The sequence below is a fragment of the Trichosurus vulpecula genome, chromosome 7 (assembly GCF_011100635.1).
Source record: "Trichosurus vulpecula isolate mTriVul1 chromosome 7, mTriVul1.pri, whole genome shotgun sequence".
Lineage (NCBI taxonomy): Eukaryota > Metazoa > Chordata > Mammalia > Diprotodontia > Phalangeridae > Trichosurus > Trichosurus vulpecula.
The window spans coordinates 62,217,664-62,236,598 of NC_050579.1; the positions used below are offsets into that span (position 1 = coordinate 62,217,664).

An 18,935-nucleotide genomic window follows, 5' to 3' on the forward strand; every position below is an offset into this window, starting at 1 on the left:
AGATCAAAGTTTTGTTATTTCATGTGATGCTGATTTCTAGACAAGACATTCAAACCTAAGTTCAAAAATGCCTTTCAAGGCAAATAAAAATGATCATATTTCATTCAACCTAGCAAAAGCAATTATTAATCTACAATATACTTTGTCATATGGAATCATGTCAAAGTTGCTATGTACATATGTTCTGTGCCAATTTATAAAAATGTCTACCACTGTGCCTTCGAAGAAGATAAACAATCATTTATAACTTGAGTTTCTTAGGCAAAGTAAATAAACCTAGTTATTGACAACTGTTCTACCTAATCTTTCATTTGTCTTTCACATTTCACTTTTACTGCTAATTCAGTGATATTTATAAATATTTCTAATCACAGGTGAAAAACCCTTTAATTTTAATGAGAAACAATGCAGAAAGTCCCTTACAGGGACTAAACCACAAACTTAAATACGGCTAAAAAAGGCAATACTCAACATACTTACTTTATGACAATATTTTGATACACTAACACATGAAGGGAATTTAATTGCATGGTTAACATTTTTCAAAAAAATAAAAACTCAAGTTGCAACAAGTTATTTGAAAATGTCAGATGGGTTCTGTTTAAGTCATACGAAAGAAATCCCCTAAGTAAGAAGGTAGGAAAAGGACAGAGAAATGAAATGGTACTTTCACAACTCTACCTTTCCCCAGTCTTTCTGGAAACTTACTCTTAGAAGATGAATCATAGCAACTACACAATACGTAATAACTAGCATCATTTAAACGTACAGGACAAAAATGGATCATTTCCTTCATGGAACATTGAAGGTTCAATGCCTGGCACATAATAGGCGCCTAATAAATGTTCACAAATTATGACTTTTAAAATTACAATAAAGCAAATAGCACACAAAGACTAGTGGGAACAACTTCTTGTCCTTATCACCCCAAATTTAAATCTTACATTTCGTTATCTACTGATCTACAATGCTGAATCAAGTAAAACTATATTCAAAAGCAGCACCAAAATTTAGACATGCTAAGTCCTCCCCACATCCCCCTCCCCCCAACTTCATGCCGAGAATAGGCTTCTACTTGTTTGTCTCACACCTTGAAGACTTTGGATCTTTACCTACACAGTTAAGAAATATCATTACTGAATATCTACAATATTCTTATTGGGCATTTTAATTCACAGTTGATGCATATACTTCAAAATTAGCCTGACAATTTACATATTCTAAAGACATCATACTGGAACTCAAATGGTTAGAACTGTAGGTTTTTTCAAGCTGCTAAAAATATCTAATTCAAACCTTTAATTTCACTCATAATTTTTCTTTCATAACATCAAGAAACAATAGCTTTCCTACCTTGCTCTTTCAGATTTCCCATTCCTTTTTTTAATCACCAACCCAAAGAATTCTAAAATCTAGTGGAATGGTATATACTCTAGCCCTACAAGGGGGAAAAAAACTTCTCAAAATTGATCCTAACTTAAGAAAATTCTTAATTAAAATGCCACAGGCTTATTTGAATGGTGATATTGCCATCTACCTATTTCAAATTATTTGGAGCTTGAAAACAGTAGTTTACTTACTCCAGTGAAAGCACATTAATTCAGCATATACCCAACTTGGATCCACAGATCCTTTAAAATAATTGATAACGTCCCCCCTTCATACCATTCATTTTAGAAATTGAGTCCTAACCTTTGCTGAGAGATGGTTGGAGTAACATTTTTGGGTAGATATCCAAAATGCCTGAATCACTTGATTCTGTATCACTGTACCCATACATACATACACACATACACACACACACACACACACACACACACTCTCACGCGCACACAAAATGCTAAAGCAGGAAAGCTGCTTAGATCTGGCCCAACATCCCCAATCTGCTTTTCAGAAAAGGAGGCCCAAAGAGACTGATTGACTTATTCAGTCTCACAGTGGCCTAAAACGCAGGTTTTCTTTGTGAGATTCAGTGCTCTTTCCATTATAGATACCATAGTGAAAATAGCACTAGTTACATTATAGCCAATAAAATCGAAGTACATAGAAAAATCGCTTAATGTGACCCAAGTACAAAACACTATATACAAGCTTAACATTTATACAAGTCAGACATGACCTTGAAGAAACTGTTATTCATCCTTAATTATATGTGACTGAAAATTATTACTGTTTTCCAAATGAGCAATGATACAGGATGTATTTAAGGTTGGATGGTGTCAATCTAAAAATTTAATACTTACTTAGCTGATTCAGACAGTAATTTTTGACTACACAGCCTAATCACATGTTTTGTCTCTTTTTATTTTCCCAGTGTCTGTATCCAGAAAACACTTTTCATATAATTTTATGTATAGCTTATCAAGTCAAATCATAAAAATTTTCAATTTGTAATTTAAAAATCAGCCACTTGACCATTCTGGCTTCTTAAAGCCAGGGACAAAACTAGGTTCTAAACAACAACAAAAACTGGACCTTTTTTTGGTGGTGGTGGGGACAAGATGACAGCAAACATGTGTACAGTAAAAAAAACCTAGGAGGGTACAGAGGGAGGAGAAAGGAGCAAAGTCAAGGAGTAATGTATTACGCAACTTCCTATTGTGAGTCATATCCCCAACAATTGCTTTATTTTGGACTTGTGAATAGGCTAAAAAAGCTAATACGTAGCATTAGCAAAGAATATTTCAGACTTTTAGTCATAGGTGTGCTTTCCTTCTCATTCTTTTGCCACCTTATCTAGTTAGTGCAAGGTTACTAAACTGTAGAAAGTTAAATGCTTACTTCAGTTAAGTTTTACAATGATCCACCGTAACAAAATTCTCATTTGAATATTTGTGAAAACAGATGGGGGAAAAGTCAACACCCAGAATAAAGGATTTAATCCAGTGTTTATTCCAGACTCATGATGGTTCTCCTCAATCAGTACACATGTCATAAGAACAGCCTGTTAAATAATTTGCTGACTGATGATTCTTTAATAATGCATTATAGCATCACTTTAATCTTTAATACTTCTCTCTTCTAGATGAAGTTCTCAAACTCAAACAGCAATTGTCAGTATTGATAAAAAAACATGTTATGACTTTTTTAAAAAAGGACACTATCAAGGTATCTCATAATTTAAATACTTTTCCATTTATAAAAATGCTTTGGAAGCTTGAGGCTTGAATATATTTCTTTTTACCAGGTTGTCCCTCCCTCTCATCTCATACACGTTAGTGTAGGGTTGCTGCAAGAATGCTAGGCTGCTGGCATTGATTTTTCCTTCAATATTAAAAAAAAAAATCTGAGACTGCATTAAAGAAAAAAAAATGGTTACATGACATGACATTTTTCAAAGTAATTTAAAAAAAAAGAGAAAAAGAAAACTAGGTGAATAAATTCCAGGCTTACTCACAGTGTCCCTTTGAGGTACCACTCTAAAAGGGGACTACTGAATAAACTGCAGCCTTACTTAAACCCCCTGCATCAGAAATTGATAACCTCTTGAAAATCCACACTAAAGGTAGCTTTGTCGGGAATCTAAATGTAATACATTTTTAAAAGGCTTTTCCAAGGTAAGATACAACAAACAAAAAAAGTTAATCCTAGCCTTCATGTACACTGTATGCACATAAATATTTCTGTTATAATACACATTCAAGACTCATCCTGAAAGTCTTCAGTTCCTATTATGCAAAGCACAGCCATGCTAACTTCAGTACAGAAACCATAATCCCACATCTACAAAACAAAGTAGAATTAGTGGCAGTTTATTGCCTTATACAAATTTAACCAACATGGCAACCATGCCAAAGGAATTAAAACATTTTCAGGACATATGTACAGACTGTACATTTCAGAAACAACCAAACAATAAAAATGCAAGAACAATCGTTGCATCATGACTTAAACTCAACAAATGGATGGAAACGTCAATGCAATAAATGGGATTACAAAGGCACTTCCCTACACAAAATGGGAAATGAAAATCTGCAGCCTATATATAGGGAGGTTGAAGAGTGCGTAACTACTGCACAATCTCAACTTTAAGGAAGAAAAATAAGCAGGATTTAATCAAACATTTATAGGATTCAATGTGATCCACTTTTACAAAATAAACCAAAAAAGAAGAAAAAAGAAAAAACAAAAAACTTCACACAGTCTCATCTTTGTTTTTATGCTGCTTTTCTTGGCTCTCGCGCTCTGTACTCTGGCTCCTCCGGCGATCCTGTTTGTCAGACTGGTCCTTGCTATCACTGTGCTCTCGTTTGTGAGAACGCTCTTTGCTTCTGCTACGTTTTCGGGATTTTTCCTTGCTGGGACTGTGTTCCCGTTTTCTGGACTTTTCAACACTGCCAGTTCTTCCTCGACTGCCACTTCTGCTTCGTTTATTTGATTTTTCTTTACTCTCATTTTTATGTTTACTTGCCTTTTCTTTGCTCCGGCTTCGACTGCGCTTTCCTGTATTTCTACTTCGGCTTCTACTTCGATGCTTCCTTTCCCTGCTTCTACTTCTACTATGTTTTTTCTCTTTTTTGGAATCTTTTTTGTCATCCCTGTGCTTCTTTTCATCTTTGTCCTCCTTATGTTTCTTCTCTTCTACCTCACTCCTACTTCTCCGCTCTCTTGACCTTTCCCTCTCTTTTTCTCTTTCATTGCCTCTTTCTTTGTCATAATCACGGTCTCTTCTCCGGCCTCTCTCATTCTCTTTTTCACGATCTCTGTCCCTCCTATCTCCCTTTCTGTCACGACTCCGACTCCGACTTCTGTGCCTTTCCCTACTCCTGCTCCGCCTGCGTTCTAGCCCACGATCAATGCTTCGGGATCTTCGCCTTTCTTTTTCCCTCTCCTTGGCCTCACGTTCTAGTCGCTGCCGTTCCTTCTCTCTTTCTAATTCTCTGTCAAAACTAGAAGAACCATGACCTTCTCGATGATGGCTTCTACTTCTGGATCTTCTTGGGGATCTTCTTGGGCTCAATGACCTTCTTGGTGACCTAACAAATTGAAAAGATATAAAGGTCATTGTATAAACTGTTAGAAATACTTAACACATTCACCATAGAGTTCCTTTAATTATTAAGCTCTTTCAGCACCCTCAAAACTACTCAATTTAAACATGTTTCAGAAAAAGTTGTATAAAGGTACTTGCTTATTCATATTCATAGCCACATAATTATTCTGCTCCTTAAAATATACTAAAAAACAATTTTTAGGAAGTTAAAGGTAATAGGTTTCTAATTGCAAAAATTAGTCATAAGAACAGACACGTATCTTTATGTATGCTTTACAGCTTTGTATCAACACACTAAATTAAAAGGACAAATGTAAATTCTGAAATAAGCATATACCTTGAACGTCTTCGTTCAGTATGGCGGTCTATTTCTTCAATTCCTTCCTTCCCGTCCTTCTTGATTTTTCTAGGTCTTGTTTTAATTTGTTGATCAATATTTTTCTGAACTGGAACAGGAATTCTTGGAAATAAGGTAGAAAACCACTCTAATTTGGTGAGAAAAGAACGAAGCATTTCCCCAATGGTCATTACACAGCCTCCGCCAGCTTTCACATCCAGGTCCTACAAAAACACAAAGAAAGACACCCTAATGGTCAAAACCAGGTAATTTTTACCATATAAATGAGTACTACAAAATTTATTACCATTTTTGAAATTTCAAGTATTTTTTTAAAGGTCTAAGAGAAATTCCAATGTGTGTGCCTTTCTAATGATAATCAAAGATACTGATAAGACAGGGTATAAAGGGGCCTGATCTCAGTGAACAGGAAAATGCAAAAGCCTTTTATTACTAAGCTATGTGGAACAATCTTGCCTTAAATTTAAAGCCCACATAATGCAATATGTTCCTTTAAGTAATTCTGTGGACATATGATTGCACACAATCAAACCTAGCATTGTGTTCTAGCTACACATGGACTGCTTCAGGTAATTCCTGTCTAAATGGATCATAAAAAGTTCCAATATAAAATGAAATCCTAACAAAATTGGAAGCAATAGCAAACCAACTGCCATGAAGCAGTGAGGTTTCTAATTTAGAGTTACGTAAAAAATAAATAAATGAACAAATAATTGGAAACGCATAATCCATGATGACCATTGTCTCTGAAAAGGGTCATTACCGCATGAAGGCCTTCTTGCTATGCCCTCTCACAGCTCAGGACATGTTAGTCAGCTATTGTCAGTCCCAAACCTATAGTGCAAGCACACAAGGAAAGTGAGATTTGTTATCTAAACAGGAAAACAAGAGCTAAAGGTAAAACTGCTTGCACTCACACACATTTAAGTGTTCAGATATACAGTATTTCCAAATATAATCGCTGCAGATATCTAAAGAAGAAAACAATAAGTTAGCTTAAACAGAGCACCTCAGACATGTGTATACAATAAAAACAGATTTAAGAAAAGCATTCAGAAACAAACAGGTAGAGGTAACAGATTATCAAGGTTACAGGGCCATGCTTTTTAAGGGGAAAAGGGGAAAGATTATGCAACTGAAATATTTATCAAAAGGGAAACTGCCTTATAGAGGTTGTGATTATGCCCCAACACTAATATGTTCCTCCCTCTTTTGGCAGCTTAAGACAAATGCACCAATAAAAAAATGACACTGAACTCTGTTGATGGGCACTATACATATGATGAAAAGCAAAAGCAAATGGAAAAGTTCTCACTAAAGCACTATTTTGTGCAAGACTGACAGTTGCTTAGGTGTACAATAGGGTATATGAATTTAGAATAATTTGTAAAATAACAGATGGAAATATAAAGATTTTAGTGACAAATATAGTTTTCTTTTGAATTCAGGAAGAGTAAATTGCAAAAAAGATTAATCTAATTCAAGTTAGTTTGTTCATGAACATTATAGAAGACATTAAAAAAAATGAAGCACATGGATAGATATAGCAGGAAGCTGCTCTACAGGAATGTCAGTAGAACCATAGGGAACAGAGCTCTTCCTTCAATAATTATTTAGTCAACATTCAAGTCTTCCAGAGCTCACCATTTGCTAGGTAAAAAAAAAATCATATATATGTTATTAAAATCTAAGGCAGTTGGAGTAAATAACTTCAAGGTACCTTTAACCCAATCTAGAATAGAATGCTAAATTTAGGATTAAAAAAATTATAAAGATTGTCCTAAGCAGAATCATTAACTTTTTTGAACTCTGATTTTATAATCATAAACATACCGTTGTTGAAAAGAAAGAAGCTCAAGGGCTAAGTGAAACTTAAGAAATTTTACTAAAAGCATCAATTAGAATCTCTAAAGACTATGTCTTTCTACCACCATGGACTATTTTAAAAACAACAAATCACTTCTTAGTCATAAATTTACACTTTCCTAAAGCATACAGGCCATTAAAATGTCAATATGAAAAATAAAGCTTAACAAGGGCCAACAAAACTTAAAATTTTTAAGTTGAAACATTTTAGTGAGATTATTCTCAAGTGCTCTGAGATGGCAATTTGTTATGTGAAATAAATTTAAAATAACAAAACTATTTTAAAGAATTTAACCTAAGATTTAAAAACAAATTGTACCATGTTTTACGAAAAGGGATATAATTTCAAAATAGTTAATTACAATAAATTTAAATGGAAATCTACAATACAAAACTCAAAGAATTAAAAAAACACACCACAGAAATCAGAAGAAAACAAATTATTACCCTTGCTGACATACCTCTTCATCATCAAGGAAGGATTCAAACCAGTCCCAGAGATCTGTTGGGGGCTGTGTGTACCTGGAATTGCAAAAGACTATAAATGTATGATATTTAACAGTGATGCACCAACTGGCAAACATAATGTATGAGTGCTCACCTTATATACATAAATCCAAGGGCCCTAATATATGGAGAATCTGTATGTGTTATGAGACCCATCACTTGCTTGCGAGTGAGTTTCAAAGTAAATAACTTGTATAACAGGCAAAAAGCTGTAGAAACAATTCCTCCTGTTCCAACACCTCGAACCTTGGGAGGGAGGGAAGGGAGGGAGATAAGAGAATGAGCATCAATAGTTAACACCAAAAGGTTGCTTCTGTCTAGATCAAGGTTCTTAATCTGGGGTCTTGGCTAGATTTCAAGGGATCTTCGAACTTAGAGAAAAAAATTACATCTGTTTTCATTACTTTCTAAATTTGGAATTTCTTTCGTTTATGAATGTGGACAACAAATATATTCTCTTACTCTGAGAAGGGTCCATACCACACTGCCATAGGGGTCTATGAGACAAAAAAGGTTAAGAATCCTTGGTCTAGATAATAATGGCAGGTATCAGTCTTAGCAGAAAAAAACTAAGAGGGAGAAAGAATCATACTGCTTTATTTTCTAACCCTACTAGTCATTTCAATTCAAATTTTTCTCTTCTAAGAATTGCTACCTGTGTGTCAACTGTCTGATATAAATGCCTATATTTTACTTGTAATATGTAAATTTAAGATTTGTCACCAGACACAGAAAAACTTAAGAATGCACGTACTTCTACTTACCCCTCCGCACATCCCTGTCTGGCCTGCTGTTTTTCTGCTTCCTTTTTCCCACGGCTCAACATGTGTGACCTGGAAATATCAAGAAGGTAACTATCACAACATTCATTCTTTAAGCTTAAATGTCTGATAAAAGAAAACCAAAACTATTAACATAGCAGCTCTTCCAAATGTCTTTGGAAACTGTATCTACTTTAGGATTGAGCAAAATTGTTTCTTCTTAGAGCTATGAATTCAGTATAGTATCTCTGAAAGAAGTTCAATTTTTAAAAGAATACCAAAATGATTATCTTAAATAGAACCCTGACTACACAAAAATAGCTTAAAATAAATTATTAGAATAGCTTTGCTAATATTCACATGGGGCCAGGACATTTATTGTAGGACAGAAGCAAAGCACAAGATGCTCCGTGCACATGCCTATAGAACGTAAGTTCTGTAGCCTAGAAGAGTGACTGATATAACCAATATTTTGTGGTTGGTAGATTTCTGTACTCAAAACTTTATATTAAATTAGGAAACCTATCTGAATGTTGCAATCACCAAGTGTGTGAGCACACAACAGTCTCCATAGTGACTGTAATAAAAGTTCTTTTTTTAGGGTTACAAGGATCAAATTAAATTCTAAACAATGACAGTGAAATTAAATTAAACCTTATTTTAATTCAATATGTTTCTGGAGCAAAAGTACACATACGAACCCCCCCCCAGACCACTCCCATATAAACTGTCAAGATTGTTACCAATCACACTAAAGATTCACAAAATACATGAAAATTTACATCCCAGTTCAGATGAAAGCCATACTTTCCCTCCCAATTCACTTTGTATAACAGTTGAGCATCATCTGTAATCGATGTCAGTTTTCAGTGTTTACTTGTATTTTTACTTTCAAAAAGATCTCAGTTTAGGGATGTAATCTTGAGATGCATTATTATTTATATGTACATCAGAGGAAGCATTGCTTTAATACAAAGCACAAACATATGCCATCTTTATTAAAAAACTATTAATTTGTATATAAGTACAAAAACACTTTAGGAAAAAATTACACATATACTTTGGGCTTTATATGAAGCGAAGGCTAGGTTTTAATTAAGAAAGGATCATGGATATCTGACTGGTAAGGCATCTCCCTCCCTTAGAAGTCACCTAGTCAAAACACATAGGTAGTGACAGAGGGAGGATTTGAACCAAAAGATCCTCTGAATTCAAATACATCACTCTTCACATTACATTGCTTTCCAAAAGAGGCTTCACTAATTAGGTGGTAGGATGATTTCATTCTACTTTTGTATAGGTTTGACTAGAGTAGTAAAACATATTCTGCATTATAAAGTAATGGGACTCATTTTGGGTCATACTTTGTATCACTCTTAACCACATAGCATTTTTACTATTGCAGATAGTCTGTAAACACATTTTCTCTATCAAGGATGGAAAAATAGAATGTTAACTCTAATAAGCCACGATTCAAAAACTTTCTTAGGTAGATTAAGAATGATTTTGGTTTCTCACATTGTGCTTCAAAGGTAAATAGATATGTCCTTTTAATATAATGATGTCAACCCCAAATACCATGTTTTTGCCTACCATTATCTTAAAATAATTTTTCAGCGGCTTTGTCCTAAAGAACATCTACCTGCAAACATTTCTTTCTTCATCAATATAAACCTATCATCAGTATCTACTGTTATATGGCACTAGAAACTACCTTTATAGAGTCTGAACTGGAAGAGTGCTGTGGTGTGTGGCTTAGGGGTGAGAAGAGGAAGACTGATGTGCTTTTATTTTATAGACAAGAAAACAGATCAAGAAAGGTTAGATGACTTGATCAAGGTCACAAAGCTAGTTGTTCAGCTTTATGCTAAATCCAGGGATCCTTCTGTCACAACATGCTGCTTATTTTTCATTTCCCTTTTCCAATGTGTAACTATTTTATTCTGCCCAAAGAATGTTGAAATTCAATTAAATACCAATCAGTGTGGTGTGAGTATTTAGCATAAATTCTATTACACCTTCAAATCTTTCTTTCTGGGATCATTTGATTAGGACCTTTGATGATTACACACTTTTAATTTTACAAATGAATTTTCAAACCAGTATCAGAATAAATCTTTGGGAGGTACTGTTTATAAAACATACAAACCTGTGTGTCTCCATCTCATCCTTCACATGCTTTACATGAATCATGTCTATTATTATTATTAGTACAGACATCTGAACAGATTCTTTAGCAAAATAGAGGATGCAAGGGAACACTATACAACTTGATTTTCAACTTTTAAAAATTTCAGTGGTGTCATAAATGAAGATAAAAGCACACATGTATTTGCCATACTATTCCAGTAATATCCCATACTAGAAAAACTGCTTACCTTTCAAATTATTTTTTTTAAAAAAAATTCTGGCTTGTAAAAGTATAACTGAACCCATAACAGACTAGTAATATAAATTATTCTTAGAAAGAGAACAAAATCACCTCTGCAAAACATACTCCTTATCTCCCTAGCTGCACATGTATCCCTCAAAGCATGAATCTTTGAAAATGTCAAATAACTAATAACTTGCCTTTGCCAGTACTTGTCAAATGGATAAACTAAGAAAATATAAGGTTAAAACCTTTTTGCTAAAATCACCTCCCCTAAGACAAATAGAAATGTTCTGCTAGACACATTTCTATTAGTGTCTAAAGCAATTTTACAAGTCAATTAAACCAAAATAACCATTAAATATTCTTTTAAAAATATTTAAAAGCACCGCTAGGCCTAGCAATAAGCTTATTTTCTTAAATATGCTCTACCATCAAAAAGCCTGGGAGTTATCTCCTAGATGACATACGGTATATATCTAGCCTTAAAAAGCACAGCTATGGGCAGCAGACCTAACTCTTGAGGGGAAGAGGAACCCAAACCAGTGGTCAAGCAAACCAATCTAATTATTTGTTCATTTAGCCGGGGAAATGCATTTAAGGCGATTGAGGATGATTAATAGTGCATACCTCTACCTGCGACCCTGGGCTGCTCCGAGCCTCGCTGCAAGACTGAGTCAATCCTGCTAACGAAACAAGAACTGAAACAAGAGTGCAGTGAGGAGGCGCCAGGTTATCGCCCCAGCACAGCCAAGCCAGCACCGACCCTGCCGCTGAAGCCCAGGGCCCAGCCGATCCTTTACTACCTCAACTACACGCGGGGGGTGGCTCACGTGCCCCCTTCCATTTCGGCTCCTGCCCTGCCCTTTCCCCCCACCCTCGATTCTGACTAGCCCCCTCGTCCAGGTTAGCTACAGGGCTCCGGGAGAAGCCGGGGTGGGGGCCCAAATGGGGGTCTGTACACCCACGGACCCAGGGTGGCCGAGATCAGAGCCGCGTCGGCGCCGTGAGGCTCCGCGTCAAGAGGAATAATCGAGAGCGGTTGGTTAAGTGATCGAGTTACTGCCCCCCGCTCCTCCTCCTCCCCCGGCGGGGATCGGCGTTACCCGGATACCGGGTCCGGGGGCCAGGCTGGGGGTGGGGGGAGGAGGCAGGCGGAGGAAGCTCGTCCAGGCCCCAAAGCCTGAATCGAGGGGAGGCAGGGCGGGCGGCCGGCCTCTGCCCGACCCCGCCCCGGCCGCGGCCGCAGCCACGAGAGCCGCCGGCCGGCGGGGCGGGAGGGGAGGGGAGGGGGGCAGCCGCCCCGGCCCCGCGCTCCCCTCCCCCCGCCCGGCCCGACCTCCGGGCCTCGGCCCCGCGCGGCCCCCGCCCCCGGCCCCGGCCCGGGCCTCGGAGCCCCGTACCTTGAAGTAGATCTCGTCCACCACCTCGTGGTAGGTCTTGAGCTCGTAGAGCTGCACCTTGAAGTAGGGCGACGACAGGATGTTGGTCAGGATCATGGGGTTGAGGTTCATGGTCTTCTCGTTGCCCCACAGCGGCAGCACGTTCCCCTGCTTGCCCGAGGCTGCGGGCTTAATGGCGCCGCCACCGCCGCCGCCGCACTGCTGCTGCTGCTGGGCCGCGGCCGCGGCCGCCTGGTGCTGCGGCGGCGGCTGCGAGTTGCTGCCTGTCAGCGCCGGGCTGTTGTTCGCCATGTTGCGGCGGAAGGCGGGGGGGAGGGCAGGAAGGAGCAGCAGGAAGGGAGGGGGAGGAGGGGGTGGGGGCGCGGAGAAGCTCGGCCTGTCGCTCTCGCTCGGCACAACGGTCCGGGATCCTACTCCATGGAACGCCGACGGCAAGAGCGGGGGGCCCCCTCGCTGTTCCGCCTCGGCCAAGGCGGGGTGCGGGGGGACTGGAAGAGGGAACCCCACGCCGAAGCTGGGAACTGGGACACGGGCCAGAGCAACTCCCGGAACAAGGCAAGCAGGCGACCAGGGACCACGATCTCTTCCGCCAACTGCCCCTGGGAACAAGATGGAGAACCCGGGCGGAAGTGACGTGGTCACGTCCCGGCGTTCCAAGTCAACGCCGGGACCAATCGGAGGCCTCTGGGGGCGGGGGAAAAGTTTACCTTGCTAGACTACCCCTCCCGCGCTCCCTTCGGAACTGTCTGGATCCCGCTCCGGTACTTGCTGCGGAGTCGGCCCAGTCCGTCGGCCGGCAGGAGGGTAGGGCTTGGGTCTGACCTTTTTGACGCCTGGCAGTCTCCTGAATCACGGGAGACTGCCCCTTCCCGTCCCGGGACCCAGGACCAGACTCTTTCCCGAGCGGAAGAGAGCCTTAGGGTCGCTCATCCGGCCCAGGAGAGGGAAGGCAGGCCCGGCCCGGAATAAGTACCGAACCGGGATCCCGGACCCCTCCGGCGGGACCGGCCCTTGGCCGCTTCTAGGGCGTTGTCATCTCTTCCGTGAACACAGTCCTGGTCTCGACGTGGAACTCCTGGGCCGGTTTTTTACCCCGTTTTTGCGGGCAGTACGGTGAGGTAGGAAGGAGGGCAATTGATGAGTCCCAAAGCCTTCTAGAAATGGATTCTATTTACCGAAGGGCTACATCACCCTGGGTTCCTGCCTCCTCTAGAACATGATAATCAAACTAGTTAACCCGGAATCACTTGTTTAAAAAAGTTACATTTAAAGGAAAATGAGGTTTTTTGGTGCTTTAAGTACCAAAACTGATTTTTAAAAATGTTGCAAAGTCGAATTTCTTAGGTGTATCTGCTTTAAGGAAATCATCAAAATGGTTTGTAATTAGCACAACTAATATGAAGATAGTTTGATCTTTGAAAGTGGTTTAAAGTGTCTTCCTTGAAATCCTTTGTATTTTATTCACATGAAGGTGCAAAGGGAAACATTAGGATAGTCCCTGTGCAGAATATTATAAACTGCTAATTAGCAAAGTCAAAATTAACAAGTTTTACTTAGAATTTGAGTTAGGTATTTTTTGAATTCTTCCCCTACTGTCAATTAAGTCTTTCAAAATGGCAGGTCTGACCCACTCCCACCCCGGTCAATAAATTCCAGTGGCAGGATCAAATGTAAAATCCACTCTTTGGCTTTAAAAGCTTTTTATAATCGGGCCCCCTCTTACACTTTATTCCGCCTCCACCTATGTACTAGTGACACTGACCTTCCTGTTCCTCAAACAAGACATTTAAAGTACCTGACTGCCTTTTCATTGTATCTCCCGCTTTCAAGAAATACCCTCCCTTTTCGGTATCTGCCTCTTGGCTTCCTTCCAGTCTCAGTTAAAACCCCACCTGGAAGAAACCTTTTTTCTGATTGTAACAACAAATGTTGCTTGCTGCTACTGTGGCAGTGTAAGACCACAGCACACAGAAGAGCTGCCAGCACAGCTTCTTTTTCTCTTGTCTGTAGATGAAGACAAGTCTTAGTCAGACAATCAGTCAATTAAAAGACTGTAGACTAAGAGTGAAGAATCTTTGAAAACCTCTAGATGAAGTGAAATGAGGCCAGACAGGAAATCTGTTCTTTGAATCACAGGAAACTTAGGCATGCCCAGAGATGATCTGGAAAAGAGGATTGAATTCCAGAATTGGAGTGTGTGGCTTTTCAGTATATTCCTGAGGAATTACCTGGAAGGAGGGAGAGTCCCATTCCCCTAAACCCCTCCTCAAAGGTGGGGGCATTCCAATTTAGAAAGATCTGAAGAACATTGGATTTTCCATCATTGTCCAAAACTACATTTGATCAGCTGCAGCAATGTCTGCATCAGGAGCCGTGGAGAAATGGAAGACAGATCTTTTATGCTTAAGGGAAACTTTCTGAACGCTCTACTGAGAGGAGAAAAAGACTTTGTGCAAGAGGAAGCTGTATGAGTTACTTCTTTGACACATATGCTAAGTTTGAGGCCACTCTTCCCTGGTTTCTGTACTGGTGAGAGTGTGCCACACAGCTAAACCATCTGTGTTACTGTACCGTTTTGGAAAATACCCCTTCCTAAAAAAAACACAACTGTTTGACTTGGCTAACTAAATGATTCTCAGCTAATAATCTTGGTGGGAAACACATCTTGTTGGGGCTTCAGGGTTACTCCTAGAACCCTTCAAGGAAGACACAGCCAAGCTCTTAGGATTTGACTTGTCAGTGGGAATTTGGATAAGCACCCTTGGAGATTTCATAATGAGTCTTAGTGACTATACTAGACATATAGAAAGGAAAAAAATGTGTTTGTGTGGCCTGTTAGGAGCATTTATGCTAGTTTTTAAAAGATTCAGTATTGGATTACCTGTAATAATAATAAAATATTAACCATATGTATTATTATATGTAACTTATGTAAACCTTATAATTTTTCCCTTGCCTACAGCTATAAATACATGCAGAATGAGTCAAGTGGGCTTATTACATTTATTTTACTCTTTTTGAAACTTCAGGTGGGTGGGGAATAGATAGCTGGCTAAGAAATAATTTTTGTGAGCTGCTAAAATTTTTAGTTCTTTTCAGGCATGCTACATTTTTCATATTTCTCCAGCTAAAATGTATTAAATTGTTGAATTTCCCTACCCTCCCATTTACATGTATAGCTAAAGTAATTAAAATGTTAAAATATAGTTTATATTTGTTGTAAAAAACTACTGTTGACAAAAATATCAAGAAAACATTAGTTTATTGTTTAAACTATGTAAATGTCTATTTTTTCTAACATACCTTTTCAGAATAATTCACCAGCTATTAGAGATGAACTTCTTGAATTGGATATCACAGAATCTAAGCATTTATATCAGTTCTCTTTTTATTTATACTATCATCTCATCCAACCCTTCATTTTCTAGTGGGGAAAATTTAACATCAGAAAAATTAAATCTCACCAATCCATATACAGAAGAGTGAGAACTAGAACTCAGGTTCTCTGATTTCTAGTTAAATTAATCTACTACATTTGTTGTTTCCCAGTGATGCTGCTGATGTTCCACTTCTCTTGGGTGCAGTATCAAGTGAAAAGAAGTAGATGCAATTGACTGCCTCTACTATTTATTATTCATTTCTCCCTTGTTTTTTTTTTTTTTGTCCTCTCTTTCCATTAAAATGTGAGCTCCTTGAGGGCAGGGATTGTTTGCTTTTCTTGGTATCCTCAGTGCTTAGCATAGTACCTGGCACAGAAGTAAGGGCTTAAATGCTTGTTTGGACTTGACTGACTTCTGTCCTGACCACTCAGAATCTTAGAATTGAAAGAAACCTTAATTTCATCGAATCCAATTTACTTGAATAGGAATCTTCTCTATATCTCTGCCAAATAATTAATTTCTGTTTGAAAAACTCTACTAATCAAGAACTCACTAACTGCTACGTGAGGCTGCCTATTTCACGTTGTCAGAGCTTTCTACTGTTAGGCATTGTGCTAAGCACTGAGGATTGTCTCCAGTGAAATTCATCAAAAAGGTAGACTGAGGCATATTCTCTCTGAGCAATATGACAATTTACTAATAAGGCACTGAACCTAATTATAAGGAGATCAATAGCTGCATTAGTTTCTAGCCAAAGACCAAGAACTGATGATGCAACTCTATTTGATAAGCATAGAACAAAGAACAGGACAGAATAGGTGAAAAAATCATATCATTGGTTAAGGGGTTGGCAGTGTTGGGGTGCTTGTGCTTGGACCCTAATTCTAACATTTCTCCTTAGCCTCTGTTTGAATGCCTGTGCCTGGACCCCAGTTCTAAAATCACATCTCTCCCTAGCTTGAAAGCTTTGGCCCTAGCAGATTCTCTCCTGTTCAAGGGCAGCATGCCTTAGCCAAACATTTATCTCTCCTGATACTGAGGCCAGATGCACATATAGAATTTTATATATAGAATTGGTCTGACTCCCTATGTATTGCTAATTGGCTGTGCACTGGGACATAACAATATTTACTACTTACTGACCTTACCGATATGTATCCTAGACATAGCTGATTGTCTTACATTCATCTTGTCTAACAAGACATTTGATGGAAGCAACCTGGATATCTCCAGCCAGCCCTGACCTTTGGTTGACTTAGTGATGTTTCATGGTCAAAACCACACCCCCAGGTAGCCCCGCCTTGGGCTATTTCCCAGTGAACTCTGGGTAAGATACCTGCCCAGTAGATAAAAAAAGTACGTTTCCTTAAGAACTGACCACCCCTTAACCACTCCCTAATCCCACCCCAAAACACCTAATTGACGGGTTTCACCCCCAAATCTCATATTTAAACTTTCCCTGTAGCCCTGTAAGGTTGCAGGTTCTCTAAGAACTCTTGCCCACTGTAAAGTGTAATAAATCTTTGACACCTTGACTTAAAGAATGTTTGAGATTGTGAATTCATTCCAGACAGCCCTTATCCTCTCCAGTGTTCGGGTCTTTGAGGGGCACTCCCTCTTAATGACCCCATCTGGGAACTCCAGTCTTGGGGTTCCTAGACCTCATCCCCTTCAATCTCCCTCAACCCTCAACAGCAGTGTCATGAGGATTAGGAATCATAATTAGTTACATTAAGACAAGGGATTCTCTCTCTCTCTTTCTCTGTCACACACACACACACACAAGACCACTCCCCTCTCTGTCTTAAAGGAATACTTTTCATGGATTTATGGGACCAGTTGCAGCCTGATGTAGCTCTTAGCGAGAATTCCATCTTCTGCAATAAGACTTTTCCAGTCCTCCTTAATCTTAGCACTGTCACTCTGAGTTGATTCCCAGTTTATCCTATCTATATCTTGTTTTTCCCTTATTAGACTGAGCTCCTTGAGACAAGGGATTGGTTTGTTATTGTTTGTACCTTTATTTGTATCCCCAGTGCTTACTACAGAGCCTGTTGTATAGTGATTAATAAATGCTAGTTGACTGACTGACTGATTGTTAGAGTGGTATTCTTCCAGTACAGTTGTTTGGTTGAGCCCTCCAGGATTATTTTAAGGTTTATCTTTGTAGTATAATGATTACCCTTCTGCTATTCCATGAAAGCTAATAAGGTTCTTATGTACATTTCTAAATACCAGGTTATATCTAAGTATTCATAAGGTACTTAATATTGTGTAGCCAGTAGTGATGTGTTGATAGTGGACTAGGCTTAGCAGACTTAGCAGACTCACAGCTGCCTGGGAATGAGGTAAGACCATCTTTAATTGGCAAGGATGAGGCCAAGATGGGACAATGTCAGCTTGTCTGCTTTCAAGGATAACACACAGATGTATGTAATGATAACACACAGAGTATGAGGGATAAGAAGCTTCCTTGGCACAAAATGATTTGCAGGTTGTGCTAGAATAACAGTTCCTTTAAAGTGTTTTATGAGAATATTGAACATCTAAACTTTAGTTCAGAGTTTTACTTTAACAGCGATTGTGGGAAAGCTTAAACTGCATCTAATTTGAGAGAGGAAGACTGAATTTTTAAACTCATGAGCTTCTTCATTCAGGGACAAAGAAAAGGCTTAGGTTTCTTACATAGAGTACAGAATATGGTTACATATTACAATCAATTTCAGAGTGCAACAAAATATAAAATACACACTCAATAATTAATTTTCACATCATACAAATATTAGGAAGCAAGACAGTCCCTGCTCTCAAGGAGTTTCCTTCTAAAAAAGCGAGACAACATTCACAAGGGGAGTGATGGCCAGGGAGGAGTGTTTTGGTAGTGTTGATCTGATTAATTTTGGACAGCTGTAATCATTGGGAAGTTTTTCTTTACATCAAAATCTACCTTTCTGGAACAGTCTGTTGCTCCTGCTCAAATGAATACCTTTTGGCTCCCCATGTTTTCTGGAAAAATGAAGTGTTCCTTACAAAATAAAACAAGATAGGTTAGAAACAAAGGAAAAAGATCTAATGACATCAAGTACATTCCTGACCTTTCTTTAGGAGGTTGGAGAGGGGGAAAGAATAAGACACAGGAAGGACCAATGAACACTTAAAGCTAATTTAATTCAATCCTGTAATCAGTTTATCTGAGTCGTAAATATGAAGCCTTTCTCATAGCTTCCTGTCTCTGAGAAAGCAATTGCTTACTTTGCAAGAAATGACAACATGGAATTATAGCTGTCTATTATCCA

The 18,935-nt window shown here is 38.8% G+C and overlaps 1 protein-coding gene across 1 annotated transcript; it reads right to left on the bottom strand.

Annotated features, from left to right (window-relative positions):
- Positions 1 to 368: 368 nt before the first annotated feature.
- PRPF38B (pre-mRNA processing factor 38B) lies at positions 369 to 12,874 on the bottom strand. The gene is made up of 6 exons (XM_036767156.1): positions 12,260 to 12,874; positions 8,489 to 8,557; positions 7,819 to 7,970; positions 7,679 to 7,739; positions 5,331 to 5,554; positions 369 to 4,976 (listed from the first exon to the last, which is right to left on the bottom strand). The coding sequence occupies exons 1-6, from the start codon at positions 12,548 to 12,550 to the stop codon at positions 4,136 to 4,138; spliced, it is 1,638 nt and encodes a 545-aa protein (XP_036623051.1). The 5' UTR covers positions 12,551 to 12,874; the 3' UTR covers positions 369 to 4,135.
- Between the last annotated feature and the right edge of the window lie 6,061 nt (positions 12,875 to 18,935).